Source organism: Vigna unguiculata, chromosome 3 (genome assembly GCF_004118075.2).
Source record: "Vigna unguiculata cultivar IT97K-499-35 chromosome 3, ASM411807v1, whole genome shotgun sequence".
Classification (NCBI taxonomy): Eukaryota; Viridiplantae; Streptophyta; class Magnoliopsida; order Fabales; family Fabaceae; genus Vigna; species Vigna unguiculata.
Genome location: NC_040281.1, coordinates 23,651,781 through 23,666,212, shown reverse-complemented (window position 1 = coordinate 23,666,212; position 14,432 = coordinate 23,651,781). Strand labels below are relative to the sequence as shown.

General features: G+C 32.8%; 3 protein-coding genes across 3 annotated transcripts; all 3 read right to left on the bottom strand.

The window, feature by feature from the left end:
* Nucleotides 1–2,259: 2,259 nt before the first annotated feature.
* Nucleotides 2,260–4,204, bottom strand: LOC114176429 (protein DMR6-LIKE OXYGENASE 2-like). The gene is made up of 3 exons (XM_028061472.1): nt 3,603–4,204; nt 3,077–3,404; nt 2,260–2,837 (listed from the first exon to the last, which is right to left on the bottom strand). Exons 1-3 carry the CDS (start codon nt 4,085–4,087, stop codon nt 2,577–2,579), a joined length of 1,074 nt encoding a protein of 357 aa, XP_027917273.1. The 5' UTR covers nt 4,088–4,204; the 3' UTR covers nt 2,260–2,576.
* Nucleotides 4,205–6,251: 2,047 nt separating this feature from the next.
* Nucleotides 6,252–11,306, bottom strand: LOC114178067 (protein DMR6-LIKE OXYGENASE 1-like). Its single transcript, XM_028063757.1, has 3 exons — nt 10,798–11,306; nt 6,948–7,278; nt 6,252–6,686 (listed from the first exon to the last, which is right to left on the bottom strand). The coding sequence occupies exons 1-3, from the start codon at nt 11,286–11,288 to the stop codon at nt 6,429–6,431; spliced, it is 1,080 nt and encodes a 359-aa protein (XP_027919558.1). The 5' UTR covers nt 11,289–11,306; the 3' UTR covers nt 6,252–6,428.
* A 1,585-nt stretch (nt 11,307–12,891) lies between these two features.
* LOC114175825 (probable 2-oxoglutarate-dependent dioxygenase At5g05600) lies at nt 12,892–14,377 on the bottom strand. Its single transcript, XM_028060642.1, has 3 exons — nt 13,845–14,377; nt 13,430–13,760; nt 12,892–13,290 (listed from the first exon to the last, which is right to left on the bottom strand). Exons 1-3 carry the CDS (start codon nt 14,312–14,314, stop codon nt 13,033–13,035), a joined length of 1,059 nt encoding a protein of 352 aa, XP_027916443.1. The 5' UTR covers nt 14,315–14,377; the 3' UTR covers nt 12,892–13,032.
* Nucleotides 14,378–14,432: the final 55 nt, after the last annotated feature.

Below are 14,432 nucleotides of genomic sequence, written 5' to 3'. Positions count from 1 at the left end.
AGCCACTTTTCCACTTTACAACATCCACAATGATCTTCTGTTGTATGATGGCAAGATATGGTTAAATCAGGACAACCCTTTTATCCCTCTTCTTTTAAAGGAATGCCACACTACACCCTTGGGAGGTCATATGGGACTTTCCAAAACTTTGGCACATATTTAGGGCAACTTATTTTGGTAGGGCGTGTGTTTAATGTTTCATACTTTCGTTTCTCAGTGTTCAACTTGTCAACATACTAAGTAAGAAACTCATAAACGAGTTGGTTTATTACTACCCCTATCACTTCCTCATGACACTTGGGAAGATCTTTCCCTTGATTTCATCACGGGATTACCTCCTTCCTGGGTCATTCTATAATCTTTGTAGTTGGTCATTGTTTCTCTAAAGGTGCTCATTTTGGTACCCTTCCCACTCATTTCACTACATTTAAGTCGCCCAACTCTTCATGGACATGGTTTGCAAGCACTATGGCATCCCACACAGTCTGGTTTCTAACCGTGATCCAATTTTTATCAATAGATTCTAGCGTGAATTATTTCATCTATGTGGTACAAAGTTGTGCATGAGCACATATTATCATCCCGAAACTAATGGGCAGACTGAAGTTATAAATCGCACACTAGAATAATATCTTTGTTCTTTTGTTCACTCCCACCCTTCCCACTAGGGCATTTACATTTCTCTTGCTGAATGGTATTATAATACATCGATCCACTATGCTACTGAGACCTCTCCTTTCCAGATTACATTTGGCAAACCTCCTCCATCTATCCCTTTTTATTTAACGAGTTCTTTTGTAGAGGTAGTGGATTCATTGCTTACAACTCACCAGGATCTCCTTGCTCAATTGCACACGAAGCTTGTGCAAGCACAATTGACCATGAAAGAGATCGTAGACCGTCATCGCAAAGATGTCTCTTTCAACGTGGATGATTGGGTCTATGTTCGTCTATGACCAAATCGACAACATTCTCTCCATTCTCTTGTTGATTTCCCTCCCTAGCCAAAGGATAATAAGCTCATTATTGAGCCACTTGCATTTTTGGACACCGATATGGACTCTTCAATTTCTCCACCTACAAAGTTTGTTTTAGTCCAATGGAAAGGACTTGCACCTGAAGACTGAACTTGGGAGCGTTGGCTAACCTTGTTTTTGACTATCACCTTGAGGGCAAGGTGTCTTTTGTAGCAGTGGGTATTGATAGCAACGACCCTATAAGCTTTGGTCCAAAGATGTGTTGGATATGATTCCAACGAAGAAAATATGAGAAATGGGCCAAGATGCCAAAGTATCTCTATGACTGTCACTAAGTAGAAATATTTTCAAGTGATTTAGTATTTCTTAATTTGTTATTATTTCTTATATTTGCCGACTTGTGAATTCTATTATAGATTCATTTATGTACGTCATATTTTCTGTTTCCATAAATCACAAATAGTCAATCATTAACAACGTGATCTTTGTTAAATACTCAAGGCATGAACTGAATGAGAGAAGAAGAATTTTCATCCTCTTTCTTTGTTATTTGTAGGAGCTCCTTTATCCTTGATATCAAGGCAGCTTATACTTATCAGTTTCTCTTCTTAGACTCTTGATCTATCTTAGAATATCTCATTGTCTACAACTCACTTACCTCGTTTACGCCTTATCGGTCACAATCTCTACTATTTTTATTTTTTTTCTTATACCTGACTCCTCTAATCAATCACTTCTGCTATTTCCTTGTTCTTTAATAGTCTATTTGGAGTCATACGTCTTCATACTCGTCTAATCCTGTACCATATAATCCTTGGTCTTACAGAAAAGGAATAACAAGGAGTAATTGGTATACTCGTTTGTAACCAAAGGTTTTATTATAGTAGAACATTATGACTTAAGAGAGAATTAAACAGTCAGAGTTATAGATAAACTAGTATAAATCTATTGCGTTGATATCCTTTTAATTCTTTATCTACTGGATAACAATTTGCGATAAAATGTATAGTGGTTACATCATATTCCTTTTTCTAGTATCTGTCAGCTACTTTAATAAGGAAAGATGTTGTGTTTTGAGAAATTTTGTTAATGTGGTTTTCAGGCGTAGAGAGAGTTTACCATGAGAAACAATTTTTTAAACTTAAGTAAAGCATATAGATGATTATGTGAATCATTACCAACTGAAATTGCTCTTAGGAGAATTAGTACAACAATAAATCATTAAAATAATATTTCTGAATAACTGAAACTTCTCTTAAGATAATTAGTACAACACTAAATCATTAAAATAAGATTTCTGAATAACTGAATTTACTTTGACATTTACAACAAAAATTGAGGAAGCTCACGCAAGTAATTGCTTTTCCTGTCAATACAGTCACAAACATTTTTCCAATCACTTGCACGTAATGCTTGTCATAAGACACCAACACCTTCCAAAGTAATTTAGTATTTCTCAGGGCTTATGGTTTGGATAACATTAGAGAATGCATTCTATATAATGGAAGGTAAATATGGTTTTGTTACTCTACTAGAAGTATTTACAATACATATAAACTTGAAGTTCACATATTCTTCAATTTATGAACTTGGATTCAGTCACTTGGAAAACTTGAAATGATAAATTTGGAGGTTTTCAACATTGGATTTGGAAAAATTACTACGCATTCTTGCCGTACGGAACTTGCCCCAGTTGAGTGATCTATATTTAGGAGGGTTTTTATCATCAAGCAACTCTTCAAAGGGCATCACATCAGTATAGAGTGCAGGTTTTAGAAAGAACGGAACTGAAAACCTATCTTTCTCAGAGTTCACCACAACTCTGTGCTCCACACTTTCATAAGCATCATTGCTCCAAATCTACATTCACAAAACATAGAACTTATCAAACTAAACACTCAGTCTGAATATTCTACGCTATCAGACTAAATTGGAACATTTTTAATGAACTTGTCAGACGAAACTAAAACATACAAGATGACATGACAGACGAATCAAACAGACAAAACGAAAGTAAAATCAAACGAAATGAAAAACAGAAGAAATTAGTAACCTCAAACAGAGAGAGTGAAAATATTCCCTTGAGAAAACTTTGATACCTGGATCATATCACCAACATTAATGATGAATGAATTGAAAATGGGCTTGACTCGAATCCACTCTCCATCTGATTTTCTCCTTACTTCTAGACCACCAACTTCATCTTGAGCAAGCACAGTCAAAACACCAGTGTCCTTGTGGTGTCCAAGGCCAAGAGCCAGATGAGGGTAGGGGCAAGGTGGATAATAGTTGAGTCTGATATTGCTGGTGTTATGTGTGAAGTATCTGCGAAACCTATTTGCCTCTAAGCCTAGGCTCAGGGCAACAAGTTCCATCAACTTGTAAGCAAGTTTCTCCACTTCTTGTGCATATTCTTTGCATGCTTCTCTGGCATCACATCAGTGTTTCTCTGTTAGTATATGATGAGAGTTTAGATACATCACATAAGATCTTAGAGCCAAATTTAATCCTCACCTTTGTAAAACAAATACAACATAGAGACAGAATTGAAGGTGTAGATTTTTTACAGTATATGAAATTAAACTCAAATTTAATAGCAGAAATATATTATGGGCATTGAATTACTTGAAATCTGGAGGATTGTGAGGCCAGCGATTATCCCATTGGAACTGAAAGCTTTGCTCATCATCATGTGGAAGTAAAGGTGGTATAAAAGTGGGTTCCTGCACATTGAAATCGTAGATTTCTTTCCAGTCCCTAACATTTTTGGTATGTTCTGCTTCAAAGTACCCCAACACGTTAACTGCGTCCCTTCTCACCTTCAGTTTTTCTTCCAAATCAAGTGAAAAAAACTTCCTTGCAGCCTCTTCAATCCTCTGTCTTTTATCCAAAGGAACCTTATGATTGATCACCTGAAAGAAACCCCACTCCTTGCATGCACTGCCTATTTCTTGGACTAAGTCTTGGATACAAGAAACTGGGATGGTGTCTTCTTCGGTTTGGTAGTTTATGGGAGACAGATCAATCAGAGGGATGCCTTCGGCCACGATCACTGATGATTTTGGCCTGTGTTCTGGTGCCTGAACAAAAGCAAAGTCTATCTCTCCCATGTTGCTTGTTGCTGTAAATTACAGCCTGTATTGTTTTATTTTGTTTGATCCAAAGATGTCTGATACTCAATGTTTTGTGTTGAGATTGTATGCATTGAACCTGGACTAGTATGTTATGATACCACGCCTCTTGTGTTTGTATACTAATAAGGCTGTGTTTAGTTTTCAGTGGTCAGAATATTAAAAGAGAATAAAATAAGAAAAGTTACTTTCCTGCGTTGTAAAGTTAATTTTGTAGGGTTTAAATGAGTTTTAAAGTAAATTTTTGAAGATGTATAAGACTAATCCAAAATTTATGTGCAAAATTTGTTATTGGTTAGAATTATTGTATCATTTGGCGTCAAAGTGATATTGAATTACTTATTAATGTCTTTGAGATGTATATGGTTTAGCCTCGGAGGTATGTTGAAAATTTCATATTTTACAAACTGGTTTTATAGTGTTAAATTAAATTTAAAAATTCACTTCTTAACATCAAATGTTACTATTATAAACTTATTCCCAAAGTGAAATTTAATTGAAGGTATGTTTGTCGATAACAATCCTTTCTTGCTTTTTGTCATATTTTCCAGAGGTTTGAAACCTAGGAAACTCTAATATGGTGGTGTGACCATGTTTTCTTGCTTTCGACTCAATACGGACACACACACAATCAGAGTGCGTACGATGCAGTGTTTGATACCTTGTTCGTAGACACGCTTGAGTCAAAATTAATTTACATAATTTGAACTTAATTTTATAAATCGATTAGGTATAAAAATTATTTAAATGATATACTTTTATTTTATTTTTAAATTATAAATATTAAGTAAATTTTGTATGCTTAACTTTTTTTACTATAATAAATTAAGATGAGTATATCTAATGAAACTATCAAACAAGAAGATGAAACAAAACCTCTTTGGAAATACGTTTCAAAGATGAAACAAAAAAATTGGCATGTCAACTTAGGATAAGTCAACTTTAGTCAACAAGTTGACCTTAGTCAAAAGTCAACAAGTCAACCATGATTTAGTCAACAAATTGACCCTAATTAAAAGTTAACAAGTCAACCAATGTTAAGTCAACCAAGTCAACTAAGAGAAATTCAAACATAATTAAATCTAAAACAATGGAAGAGATTAGGTAACTCCCATATGGATTCTCCTCTTGAGCCACCATCCTTGATAGAGGTCAAGCCTATATCAATTAGTATCAGTTATGTCATGCTAGTTAGAGTTGGCTTTAAAAGCCAATGCTTAACAAATTAGCATCCATGATTTTAGGATGGCATACATGTATGACACAAAGCTGACACTTTGAACTATTTAACTTAGGCTTTTTCTTATTAACGTCGATAATTATAAGCTGACACTTTTTTATTTCCGCAATATGTTATATTCAATGTTATAACTATAAAACTATCTAACATAAGAAGAAAAAATAAAAGAAAATGTTAAAAATATTTCACCTAAATATCGTCTTACTTTACATCTTATAATATAAATGAAAATATACAAAAATTTAAAAAACAAAATTCAATTCTCCCTTTTTATAATATTTACTATTACAAAAATTCAAATTTCAAACTCTTAATGGAAAAATGGTGAATGGAATTGAATGTGTCAGGTAAGACGTCTTCCACGTAATTAAACTTAAATATTTGAAAAGAAAATGTTCTTACCGCGCACAATAGTCCCATATTGCTTACAAATCGAGGCCTAAGGCGATTTAAATATCCCTTCCTCCTTCCACCTTTTGAGGCGCCTTTCAAGGATAAAATTGTGACGGGCAAGCTCCAAAGCAGAAAAAATGTACCTTGGATGCATGGTGATTGATAGTGATTCTATCATTGAGGCTTATGTTCCTACCATACCCAATCATGACGGAGTCATGCTCTAAGGAGAACAATACCTTGGTTATATGGTGATTCTATCACCGAACTTGGGACCGAAATAGAAAACATTATCATTAATAATAATTTCATTTAAGTATAATATAACTACTTTTAGTGAAATATACTTAATAGATAATTGATGTATTTGATCCTCCAAACAAGGTTGGAACAAGACACACATTAATTAGTACATCAAAACTTAAAAGGGTACTAGGTAGTTGTAAAAATAAAATCAAGGTGATAATCGTTAATTGTGAAAAAGTCCAAATGCAATAGATAAACATGATAAATGATACTTGATTCTTTTATTCAATAATACTTCATATATGAGGCACACTAGGAAATTTATAAGCAAATTTGATTACATCCATTCATTTCCAAAATAGTGTTTTTATCAATGGTTCTACATATTATACCCAATTTCTAATTTACATGCATAAGATAAATATTATCGTTAATGTGCTATCATTTTATCTTATAATCGTAAATTTGAATGTTATCCACCTTATGTTTCTTGAAATTAGTGTTGAATCTATGGACAAGAAACTTGCCCCATTTGTATGTCCTATATTTGGAAGGGTTTTGATCATTTATCAACTCGTCCAAAGGCTTGACTTCAGTTTCTTGTGCAGGGAAGAAAAAGAATGGAATAGAAAATCTTTCTTTCTCTGAGTTCACCACCACTCTATGCTCTGGACTCTCATACGCATCGTTACTCCAAACCTGTACAAACAACTCCAAAACATTTAGTTAACATTTCTCTTTATTAAAAAAAATAGATTTTAAACTTAACTCATGATATTGATCAATCTTACAAAATTAACTTATAAAGTGAGATTTACACTTAGTTATACTTATCTCTACTCGATTTAAAATTTTTAATACCCTCTCTTATGAAAGAAAAATATAATTAAAACACATTTTTCAATAAAAAAATTATCATCTTATGTTATATTTATTAACTTTAATAGCAAACTATACTACCTGAACAATATCACCGAGGTTGATAATGTAAGCATTTGGGATGGGTTTAATTCTTATCCATTCTTCATATGCTTTGTGTTTCACTTCAAGTCCTTCAACCTCATCTTGTCCAAGAATGGTTAAGGCTCCAGGATCTTTATGACGACCAACACCAAGGGCTAGATGAGGATTAGGGCATGGAGGATAATGGTTGAAACGAATAAAACTAGTTTGATCTTTCATAAAATATTCCTCAAACCTTTTTGCTTCAAGCCCTAAACTCAAAGCTATAAGCTCCATTAACTTAAATGATAACTTTTCCATCTCTTCAACATACTCCTGGATTATATCCCTGGCCATATTCATGTTCACACAAAATACAAGAAAAAAAGAAACTTTAATTTAACTAGAATTTGACATGAAAAATAATAATTGTTAGCAATAAAAAATGTTATATTTCACTACATGTAAAAAAATTCTAGAAGAAAACTCTAGAAATGTGGAGATAATTTCAGGAACTTTCATAAATATTTATTAAAAGTCATGGAAAAAATACTAGAATAATTAAGAAATTAGTAGCCGCCATTTGTATTGTGGAAAAAACTTAACAATGTAGAGACTTGGAGGTTATGAATGGATGAAATGGCCCTTACCTAAACATAAGAGTTCTTCCATCAGTATAAGAAAATGCCTAAATATAACCAATTTTAGAAACAAAAAGTAATTAATCACTATAGTGACAAATTTAGATACAAATTTTTAAACTAAGATTATTGGTATCTAAAATAGTCTATATTATGAATAAAAAATTATAATTGGATTGTGAATTAGTCGCTAAATTGGTCACTAATATTAACTACAAAGGTTTTGCCTACCAAAGAAATTAGTGTCTAAATTGGTCACTTATTCTAGATATAATCAGCATAAAAAGTCTTGTACTTTACTACAAAATTGTCATCCCTTTAACTTTCTATGTCAATTTTAAGTATAATCACTATAGAAAGTCTTGTACTTTATTTTAAAAGTGTCAACGCTCCCACTTTCTATGTCAGTTCTAGTGATACCTGACATAGAAAGTTTTGTCATATTTATAATTTGTTACCATTTCACTTATTATGTCATATGGATTATAATTGTCATAATAAGTTGTTATAAAACCCAATTTTTGCACTAATAAATGGATATGACTTGATCAATGCTAAAGAAGATGACTTGTTTAGTACTTGTTGGGCTTAAGCAACTTACACGATCGTCCACATGTTTGAAACATGAAAATATATCAATATTCAATTTTGAATGTTATAAAGAAGAAGTAAATCCAAAAGTGTGGATCAAGAAAATGGAGAAAGAAATTAAAATGATGGAAAAGAATGATGTTGGATAACTCATAGATTGTCCACACTAAAAAAATGTCACTAGATTTTGATGAGTTTATAAAACAAAAGTTCAATTATGATGACACCATACAAAAGAATAAGGTAAGATTAGTCTTTAAGGATATTCGCAACAACCAAGGTTTGACTACAATGAAATCTTTACCTCAATGGACCCTAAATATACTTAGAGATTTAATAGCTTTTGCAACACGAAAAGGTTGGAGCATACACCAATTGATGCCAAGTCAAACCTTTTGAAATGTGCTTGAGGAAAACATAGGCTTTATAATCAAAGGCAGCGAAGCTAAAGTATTTAAACTAAAAAGAGTTTATATGGAGTAAATCAAGCAACCCCAAAGCATGGTAAAGCATAATTCATTGGTACTTTACCAATTTTGCTCATTCTTATTACTTGTGAATCCTTAATTGATAAAGTATGATAGAGCATTATAAGTTGACAATTAATAAACTTGTTATTTCATAGTCACATAACTAGATATCATGGATCCTTCAAGCCTTTTGTGAAGATTCATGCAAAGAAAGTTAACTTCATGCTAAAGTTATTAAAAGAATTTTAAGATATTTAAAAGATAAAAAGGAGTTTAATATATGGTACAAAGTTGACTAACTACTCTGATAGAGACCGGACAAAGTCGATAGACGATATGAATAGTACATTAGTTTATGCTTGTTCACTTGGATCAAGATTTTTCTCCTTCACATTTAAAATCAAGCAACTAAAGTAAGTGTAGCTTAATCAACATTTGAAACAAAGTATATGGCAATTATATAAACTACAAAATTCACAATTTGATTGAGGAGGATTGAGGTAGGTTAATTGGTTAATATGTTTTGAATTTTTGTTTTTGTTAAAATTTATAATTTCAACATATATTTTGTTAGATACATTAGAGTAAAATTTTTAAGAGACTATATTATTTAATATTTAAAGAGTTTAATGATTTAAGATTTCAAGTATACACATTAGAATAATGAAGTGCATTGATTAATAGTTATAATATAACTACCTTTTAATAACTTTTGTATTATGTTGGTTTAGAAGTTCAATGTACGTAATCTGGTACCGACCAGTAGAAGATTAACCTACATTGGGGTTGGATAGACATGTCAAAGTAAGCCAATCCGACTCACACGGGTTGGTCCATCACGAACCGAGTTGAAAATGAGTGAACCCAACCCGGCTCACTTTCTGGTGAGTCAGAAATTTTGTAACCCGGCTCAACCCACCACGGGTTGGTGGGTTAAGTGGGTTGACTTACCAACCCACCTAAAAAAAGGTTTTTTTTTAGTATTTAAATATTTAAATAAATTTTTAAATAACCCATGAGATAACAATCATAGTAAAATCAAGAACCAATATTTTGATCATGCTCACCACCAATATATGAAGAATTATTTTCAAGAAAATATCCATTAGTCTAAGAAAGCATGACTAATATTACAAATTTTCTGTCATGCTATTCAACAAAATATAAATAAAAAAATTATACATTTTTTTCATGCTAATTTAGAAAAAATTGTTTATAAGACGGTTACTTGAATAATTTACTATAAAGATTATAGTTAAAGATTAAAGTATCAACATATATATATATATATAACTTGAGAATCAAATTAATTAAACATTCAAACTATTCAAATATAATTAAGTAACAAACTAGCATTTAAAAATATGAAATTGTGAACACATATAATAGGAGTAATAAATAATTACTAAAAAAAATAAAAAAATTTAAAAAATTTAAAAAAATTAAAAAAATTTTAAAAAAATTTAAAAAATTTAAAAAAATTTAAAAAAATTGTAAAAAAATGTTTGTGGGTTAAATGGGCCAATCCACCTTCAACCCAACTCGAACCCGTTTAACCCATAGATTAAGTGAGCCAGATTAACTCACGGATTGAAACCCATTTTGACATCTCTAGGGTTGGAGCCTATTTGAACAATTAAAAGTACTCTCAACACAACTATGTTTCGGTTAGATTAAATCATTATTAGGTTATTGTGTTATTGTACTCCCATGAATATTCTAAAAAAAACAATTATTTTTACACCCCCACTTTTACTCTCTCCTTCATTATGACAATTATAAATGATAACAAGATAATATATTAAATTATTTAATTAAAATATAGGTTAAAACTAAAAAATTAATATAATCAATTATATTCTAAAATGTTAAAAAATATTTTTAAAATTTAACTCAATCTTATAAAATTAACATGGACTTGTATATTTTGTAAACTGATGATATTATTTGTAAATGTGGTGGGTCACTTTATCATCTCAACCATTAACAAGGTGAGTGAAGAATTTTACTGACGACAAGGCAACCAAAGGTGTCCTAAATATTACTCTAATATTAGCCGTACAAGAGGTTCCTTAGCCATTCCTATCAATCTTCTCAAATTTTTTCCATTTTATTCAATCTTTCTTTGGAATTCACCCTATTTTACAAAGTGAAGATATGAATTACCTGAAGTTGGGAGGGTATGGAGGTGATGTATTAGTCCATTGAGTGAGTCGATCATCGTGTTCATCAGCACTGAGAGGAACCAAAGTGGGGTCTTTGGCTAGAAAATCAAACACTTCTTTCCAGTCCCTAACGTTCTTGGTATGCTCAGTATCATAATAACCCACGGCACTCTTCTCATCTCTTCTAACCTTCCTCTTCTCCTCCAGAGTCTGACCAAAGAACATCCTCGAACCTTGCTCAATGTTTTGTCTGAGAGTGATGGGAACCCCATGGTTGATTACCTGGAAGAAACCCCATTCCTTGCATGCACTTCCTATCTCCTTCACTAACCCTTCAATGGAAGATGGATCTGAAACTGCGTGGTTGGTTATTGGGGAGAGATCTATAACAGGAATGTTTTGAGTTTGGAGGGTATGCAACTTTGGCCTGTGTTCCAGGTCTTGGATGAAAGCAGGGTCTACCTCTCCCATTATTGTTGTTGCTCTGATCATAGAGTTCTTTGCCGACTGCGGATATATATATATATATAAACAAAACTAAAGTAATAATAATAATAACGTTCTAATAAATTAATTAATATTTTAATTTATCACTTCTAACTTTTCACTCAACTTTTAAGAAGAGTTGCGAGAAGTGTGAAGAGAAAGGATTGGGTTAGGATAGGAAAATCCAAGAAACAGACAAACGATGTGTCTGTCAGACCCAGTCATCCTCTGATCTCTTCTCCTACCTAATTTGTTCTTTCTCAGAATTAAAAAAATAATTGTGTACGTGAATTATCCCACAGCAAGAACACAATAAATAACGTCAAAATCCTCTTTACTGTTACTAAGCTTGATGTAGCACCAAGAAAAAAACTAACATTTCATGCTTCAATTCTAAACTATTATATCAAATTCTGGTTGGCCTAGTAGTCATTGATGTACCAAAATTTGGCTTTTGTGTTGGACGTTGTCGGTGGACAGATAAAGGGCGTTTAATTTGAAAAATATTTTCTATTTATGTTTTTGGTTTTATTTTTAATTACAGAAGTATTATTTTTTCAACTTTACTTTTAATTTCAAAAGGCTTCCATAAGAATGACCGATCAATATTTTCTATATAAAGTTTTTGAAAAAATCAAAATCAACATAATCATTTTGAAGATAAATATGAAAATAAAAAATGTTATCCTTTGTCACGCTCAATAGTCTCATATTATTTACGAGTTGAGATTAAAGATAATTTAAATACTCTTTCATTCTTTTATACCCAAACTCCTTTTTAAAGACAAAATCATGATGCTCGAATGCGGGATAATTGACTTTAATGACGATTAGTTTATGGACTTCAGACCGGAACATACTGTGAGGCCGAAAACGAGGTTCTACAAACAAACTATCGGTTCCCTTAAGTCCTCCATAGAGGATGAACCCTCATTCTCCATATACCTCATTCTTCCTCCTTCGACTCCTCTTTGAGGTGCCTTTTAAGGACAAAACTATGATAGAACTCTAGGTTCCAAAGCGGACAATACATCAAATACACAATGATTCATCCTAACGATGACATTCGATGGACTTGAGATCAAAATATGTTCTATGTAAGACCCGTGGAAATTAATTAATTAATTAATAAATGCGGGTGGTGGGAATTTTGATGTCATTAAATATTAATTGGTATGATGTGAAAAAGTACTAACTCAAGTGATTTTAATTAATTGTATGTAAGGACTTAAGTTCAAATCCTATGTATTCCAGTTGTGTTATATTTGGTTTGTTATTATTTTGATAAAATGTTTGGGCGTGTTAAGTGATAGTATAATAATAGAATTATAATAATTATCAAGAAACATAATTGGTTGAGTTGGTTGTGCATTTAAATTGTGAATGAGTGGTCATGGGTTCAATAAATTTTTATAAAAAGAAAACATTATTTGTAAAAATTGAATCTATTATGTTAATCATGAAAACTGAAAATGGATGCACACTAAAATTGAATCTATTATGTTCGGTAGCTATTACGGTGAACAAATAGTTTACATCATCGACAAGGCCCTGTAAAACGATACTTACTCAACACTATAAAACTTGAAACAGTAAAAACAATCAAGGATCCATGCAATTTCAATATTTTTCTTTTATTATATGCTCCTTCCACACATAACATTCACTAGTTCTGTTTACTGCATAATAAGATCAGAGTGCAGAAAATCAGAAACATTCCAGGGCCTCGGATAAGATATTTTGTTATCCTTCAAGTTATCTTATAGTGATAAATCTGAATGTTCTCCACATTTTGTTTCTTGAAATTGCTTCCCTTTCTACGAACAAGAAACTTGCCCCATTTGTATGGCCTATATTTTGGAGGGTTTTTCTCATCAGTCAATTCCTCCAAAGGCTTCACTTCGGTGTCGTGTGCAGGGAAGAAGAAAAATGGAATGGAAAACCTTTCTTTCTCAGAGTTAACCATCACTCTGTGTTCCACACTCTCATACAAGTCATTGCTCCAAACCTGCATTAACAAACTATAACTATCACCTTCTAATGTTTCATAAACTACTGCATTCTGCAGATTCAATAATATTCAACACTATTAACTTCAATGAAATTTCAACATCTTCCATATCTTTACACAGTTTCAGCAACCCCACCTGAATGATATCACCAACATTGATTATGTATGCATCTGGGGTAGGTTTCACTCGAACCCACTCTTGATCTGCTTTGCGTTTGACTTGAAGTCCACCAACCTCATCCTGTGCAAGAAGGGTCAAGGCTCCAGCGTCCTTATGCCGACCAACACCAAGGGCTAGGTGAGGACAAGGGCATGGAGGATAGTGGTTCAGACGAATAAAACTGGTTTGATCTTTCATGAAAAACTCTTCAAACCTCTTTGCCTCAAGGCCTAAGCTCAGAGCAATGAGCTCCATCAACCTAAAGGACAACTTTTCCATCTCTTCGATGTACTCTTCGATTATATCCCTATCCATGTACACATATTCACATCATTTATACGCAAGTACTTCACTAATTTGACAGGTTTTATACAAAGTGAAGCTGAATTACCTAAAGTTTGGTGGGTACTGAGGGGATTGATTAGTCCAGTGAGTGATTCGATCGTCATGTTCATCAGAAGTGACAGGAATGAAAGTGGGGTCTTTGACTTGAAAATCAAACACTTCTTTCCAGTCCCTAACGTTTTTGGTGTGTTCTGTGTCATAGTAACCATATGGAGAAAACTCATTTCTTCTAACCTTCCTCTTCTCCTCCAGAGTCTGACCAAAGAACATCCTTGAACCTTGCTCAATGTTTTGTCTGAGAGTGATGGGAACCCCATGGTTGATTACTTGGAAGAAACCCCATTCCTTGCATGCACTTCCTATCTCCTTCACTAACCCTTCAATGGAAGATGGATCTGAAACTGAGTCGTGGGTTATCGGGGAGAGATCTATCACTGGAATTTCTTCAGCTTGGATAGTATTCAACTTTGGTCTGTGTTGTGGGTCTTGGATGAAAGCAGGGTCTACCTCTCCCATTGTTGTTGTTAGCTCTGATGATTGAGTTTTGTGCAGAGTGCAGAGTTTATGAATATTGTATCTGATGTTAAAACAAAACTTTAGTTTTTAAGTATTAAATGTTTTGTCATAACCTATG

Excerpts from the sequence above, each read along its gene's own strand:
- LOC114176429 (XM_028061472.1), bottom strand. The coding sequence starts at position 4,087 with ATGGGAGAGATAGACTTTGCTTTTGTTCAGGCACCAGAACACAGGCCA. Across the intron at positions 3,405-3,602 it reads CACAATCCTCCAGATTTCAA|AGAAGCATGCAAAGAATATG; the intron begins GTAATTCAATGC and ends ATGTGATGCCAG. Across the intron at positions 2,838-3,076 it reads ATGTTGGTGATATGATCCAG|ATTTGGAGCAATGATGCTTA; the intron begins GTATCAAAGTTT and ends TTGTGAATGTAG.
- LOC114175825 (XM_028060642.1), bottom strand. The coding sequence starts at position 14,314 with ATGGGAGAGGTAGACCCTGCTTTCATCCAAGACCCACAACACAGACCA. Across the intron at positions 13,761-13,844 it reads CAGTACCCACCAAACTTTAG|GGATATAATCGAAGAGTACA; the intron begins GTAATTCAGCTT and ends GTACATGGATAG. Across the intron at positions 13,291-13,429 it reads ATGTTGGTGATATCATTCAG|GTTTGGAGCAATGACTTGTA; the intron begins GTGGGGTTGCTG and ends TTGTTAATGCAG.
- LOC114178067 (XM_028063757.1), bottom strand. The coding sequence starts at position 11,288 with ATGATCAGAGCAACAACAATAATGGGAGAGGTAGACCCTGCTTTCATC. Across the intron at positions 7,279-10,797 it reads CCATACCCTCCCAACTTCAG|GGATATAATCCAGGAGTATG; the intron begins GTAATTCATATC and ends GAATATGGCCAG. Across the intron at positions 6,687-6,947 it reads ACCTCGGTGATATTGTTCAG|GTTTGGAGTAACGATGCGTA; the intron begins GTAGTATAGTTT and ends TTGTTTGTACAG.